General features: G+C 42.1%; 1 protein-coding gene across 1 annotated transcript in view; it reads right to left on the bottom strand.

The window, feature by feature from the left end:
* LOC138030122 (fibroblast growth factor receptor 2-like) overlaps positions 1-4,809 on the bottom strand; it is a 10,049-nt gene extending 5,240 nt beyond the window's left edge. The window contains exon 1 of the mRNA XM_068878007.1: positions 4,703-4,809. Within this exon, the coding sequence (XP_068734108.1) occupies positions 4,703-4,763 (61 nt within the window). The 5' untranslated portion in view covers positions 4,764-4,809. The remainder of the gene's footprint in view (positions 1-4,702) is intronic.
* Positions 4,810-5,000: the final 191 nt, after the last annotated feature.

Below are 5,000 nucleotides of genomic sequence, written 5' to 3'. Positions count from 1 at the left end.
GGGTCAAGGCAGCATTCTTAAAGGATAAACAAGCATTAAAGATGGCTTTGTGAAAAGCTTGAGCTTCGGCAACAAATTGCCAAAGTAGAAGAGAAGATTTATCAGCAGTTTAACGAGAAAGAAAACGTTGATGGTATGAATGACTATCTGGAAAACATTAAGGCTAAATGCAATTCAACCTCCATTTCTACTGAGGTTATGCCTAGTCACCAGAAAAAAATTCAGGGTTCCATCACATAGTAAAGTAATGCCTGACAATGTTCAAGGCTCAGCTATTTGCACTACGGTCAACGCTCACATCTGAGACTATGCCCATAGTAAATAGCATTGCCAAAACCAGCACTTGCATGAATCCAGATGTCCAACCCTTTATTTCAAGGAAATCGTATGCTGGGAAGAGTGTGCAGCAACGGCACTCACTGCTACTATTCTACCTCAAAGAAAATTATCAAGAAAACATGTATATATCTGAAAGGGATTCAAGCTGTTTTGAAATTGCTAGTGCTTACCGAGACTTTCTAGGCGTCCAAAATAAAGCAAGCGGAGCTGTCAGAAGTGATTGTCACACAACAAGCCAGGGGTCTATTACCTACCCACAAACCACCTGTGTTTTATGGAGACGTTATGGCATAACCAGCTTTTATAACAGCATTTACGATTAAGGTCGGCAATTCTATTGAGTACCTGTATTTCTTGGATCACTACACTAGTGGAAAGGCAAAGGAACAACTCATAAGTTGTTTGCAAATGAAAAATGGAGATTCCTACAAGGAGGCTAGACGGCTTCTGAAGAGACACTTTGGTGACCCCTAACAAATAACAAACTGGCCTGCTGTGAAACCAAGCGACGGAACAGGGTCCTTGAGCAAGCAAGAAAATGTTATGACTGGAGTACAATACAATTAATTGGAATCCTAATCGGGCTCAACTGCCCCAGCGCGGTGCGACCGACTGATATCATCTGTGGAAAAGAATTTGATCCTTACGCTGTAGGTTCACTGCTCGGGTAAACAGTCTTGTAAATCACAAAAACAATGGAAGGGCACGTTGTCACATAATTCACGTTCATAATGATCATGTGGGTGTGAGCGGCAATAGGTTTGTCGTTGCTGAGCGAAAGGTGAAGGAGGAGTTGACGCCCCAATCACTTCTGCAAATGTTCGAGTTGGATTTTTCAGAGAGAGGGAGTGGAATCGGGTTATCGTGTGAGGATACTGTTTTCCTCGTACAAACGCAGATACTGCAATAGATCTGTCATAAAAAAAGGCTGGGATGAAAAAGTTAAAGGAGAAATTCTCGGCAAATGGGAAAAATGGAGAAGGCTGTTACCAGTACTGGGACAACTTGACATCCTAAGATGTTTCAAGCCTCCCATCTTTGGCAAGATTGTCACAGCACAATTGCACAATATGTCTGATGCCTCACGAGTTGGATATGGGTAGTGCTCGTACCTCGGGCTGGTTGATGAAAACAACAAGATATATTGTTGCTTTGTAATGGGAAAATCACGCGTACCACCAGGGGAAATAGTCGGCATCCCAAGGCTTGAGCTTGTTGTAGCTACTGTCTCATTGAGAGCTGCTAACATGCTAAAGGAAGAGTTAGATTTGGAAGAGCTTGAAACGTACTACTGGAAGGACAGCAAAGTTTTCCTGGCTCCAAATATGGATCAAGAGGGTTGAATTCAAAGGACTTTGTGGTGAAATCAGAGTGGATTAAAGGTCCAGATTTCTTGTGGCAAACAGAAGATCATTGGCCACAACCCCAGATCCCCAGAAGTCGGAAAGATTAAAGCCAATGTCACAACAGTCGAAGAGAGAAGAGACATGTTAAGCAGATTTGACAGATTCTCCAGCTGGCAAAGGTTGAAGACCGCGATAGCTCTTTGCATGAAATACAAACAGCGTCTGAAGATGACTATTGTGACGGCTGACAAGAAACCTGCACTTAATGAAACCCTTCAGTTGAAAAGATGGTGTCAGGGAGATGATGGACGTATTGAAACAGGGCCCATCCTAGTAAATGGCCTAGAGAGAGCAGCAACAGAAATAGCCACGCTCCTGCAAGCGGATGCGTTTGAAAAGGACGTCAAGGTTTTGAAAGGTTTCAAGCCCAAGTTGAGAATACATGTACACCCCGTCAGTGTTTCAGCCTTATCGTGCTGGGTCCATTCCTAGATACCAATGGAGTACTTAGAGTTGGTGGACGGATAAAGAGGCGAACCTAGCAGATGACCTAAAGAATCTGGTCAATTTACCCAGCGCTAGTCAAATATCAAAGTTGATTATCAGGCATGCCCATGAGGAAACTCGCCGCGGTAGAAGAAGTGTCATCCTGAACGAATTACGTTCAAGTGGTTATTGGGTTATCAATGGAAACGCAGCTGTCAGGTAGTTTATCTCGATAGGTGTTACATGTCGTTACCTTCGAGGTAAAGTTGGAGAACAGAAAATGGCCAGTCTTCCTAATTAATGCGTTAGGCCAGGACCACCATTTTCATACTGTGGAGTCGACTACTTTGGTCCTTGGTCCGTTAAACAAGGCAGAAAGGAGGTCAAGCGATACGGTGCTTTATTTACATGCCAGGCAAGTCGTGCCATCCACCTAGAAGTGTCACAGTTACTGGAAAACCCGTATTCATTCTTACAAGCATTAAGACGCTTTATCAGTCGTAGAGGGCCGAAGAGAGGACTGCACGGTGATCTAGGTACTAACTTCGTTGGAGCTGAAAATGAATTGAAGAGAGCCCTTCAAGAAATGGATGAAGCAACTCTTGAAACAGAACATCGACTGGATCAAGAATACTGCCACGGCAAGCAACTTTGGAGGAGTGTAGGAAAGGCAAATTCTATCTGTGGCTGCGCTTATGAGGCAACATGGCCATAGCATGGACGATGAATCATTATGCACCATTTTATGTGAAGCAGAAGCCGTAGTAAAGAGTTGTCCACTTACTGTTGAGACCCTCAGCGACCGTTGGTCACCACCTCTGGCATTAACTCCCAACACGCTTCTTACTAGCAAAACCAAGCTTATTTTGCCACCTCCTGGAAAGTTCCAAAGAGAATACGTCTACGGCAATCGACGCTGGAGACGCGTTCCGCATTTCGCAGATGAGTTCTGGAACAGATGGAGTAAGGAGTATCTGCAGCAACTTCAAACAAGACAGAGATGGACGCAGCAGAGAAGAAATTTTACTGAAGGGAATGTTGTTTTGTTGAAGGAAGGTAGTTTTGTTTTCAAATCCATTGCAAGCGATCCATACATCTGCGTAAATATTCCTATTAGAACCACGCGTCGCACAGATCCGTCAAAATGCTTAATTTTAAATATACTGAGATCTAAAACCGTCACTTTTCAGAACAGTTATTATTGTAGAGCTCCACATATGTGGAATATTCTACCACCGCATCTCAGAGACCGCAGCGTCCCCATAAGGCAATTCAAGAAGGAACTTTATTCCTATTATATGAACTTGACCAGTCTTTATTTCGATATCGATCGGCCTCAAACGTTTAAATCTGTGTGTCAAGCGCTTCGCCTGTCGGCGTATTCCATCGCTTGCTGTTTCAACTTGTTGTTATTAGCTTTATTCTCTTTGTTTATATTTTGTTGTAATTTTAATTAGTTAAATTTACGAGGATCTTTTGTTGGAGCTCTGTAAGATTACACGGCCAAATAAGGATAACAGTATTTGCAGAAGCAAGTGGCCCATGACTAAAGTCTTCGAGGAGAATCAAGATGATCAAGGTCAAGTGAAGTCCGTAACCGTTCAGTCCTCCAATGGATCAGTGTTGGATCGACCTATCAGCAGGCTTGTGCTACAGTTAGAGTCACCTCAAAGAAGACCGGGAATCCAGGGGAGCATGAGGAGCCGTGTGCTGAATCAGATTCTTGAAGGAAGAGAACGCTGTGTAGTTTTAAGCGTAAATCAGTTTTGGTAAACATTTTTAGAGGATCCATGTAAATGATAACGCATACATGTGTCCTCGGTTCAGCACAACCGCGTGGTCACGTTATATGTCTTGTGATTCAGCGAGGTTTGCGATTCCAGGCTTAGGTCAAACCTCGACGTTGTTTATTTATTAGATGAACTTACATTGGCTTCTTACACGGATCTTTCTTTCACTGTATGGATAGCAAGGAACGTGAATCAAGGAAAGGTTACGTGTTAAGCGTACATCACGGTTATTTGTGCGTACTTTGTATGGTTATCAAGGAATACAAATGAGAAGCATCGACCGTTACATTTATTAGTATCTTGTGCGGAAATCAGTAATACATTGAATTTGAACACGGTTTCATGGCCCTAAATGCATTTCTTGAAGGCATTTTTAAAGAAAGCTGTCTAGCTGTCGTAAGAATGAGATACGATAAAATACAAATTTTGTAGCTCCTCCTTAAACAGCGTTTCTCAGCTATGCGACAAAACGTCATTCGAAGTGAAATAGTGACCTTAAATGCCAACTAAAATAAAGATTTGGTGAATAACCTTTTATCAGAACTTTTGAAACACCCTAAAACGTAGTCAAGTACACTTTGGTAGAGCTATGAGTAAATTGGATACAATTGTCAATTTCGGTTTGAAATAATATATGAAGAATTAGGGCAATAGCAGATCATTCCCCTCAATGGAGTACGTCTTCCATCTGCTCAATTCTTCATATCATACTGAACGGCACTATGCGTACTGATAGCTTACCTGATTGAGTTACGCAGCCTATTAGTTTAATAACATGTGGATGTGGTTTCAAGGTCTTCATCACTTCAAGCTCTGATAATAAGTCTTTCTTGTCTGACTCAGGAGCAGCAACTGCGAAAGGCCGAAAAAGAAACTTAATTTGTTTTGAAAGGCTGACGTTTCGCAGGGACAAGCTCTTGAACCATCAGGGAAAAAAAGGATGAACATTTTTTTCTTGCCATATATAGCCACTTGCAAGGATGCAAAAATAATTCAAATATAACCATAGTTAACTATGTCACATTCCAAAACGAAACAA

This window comes from Montipora capricornis, chromosome 13 (genome assembly GCF_036669925.1).
Source record: "Montipora capricornis isolate CH-2021 chromosome 13, ASM3666992v2, whole genome shotgun sequence".
Lineage (NCBI taxonomy): Eukaryota > Metazoa > Cnidaria > Anthozoa > Scleractinia > Acroporidae > Montipora > Montipora capricornis.
Note: the sequence above shows the minus strand (reverse complement) of the source record. Positions and strands in the feature narration are given on the sequence as shown.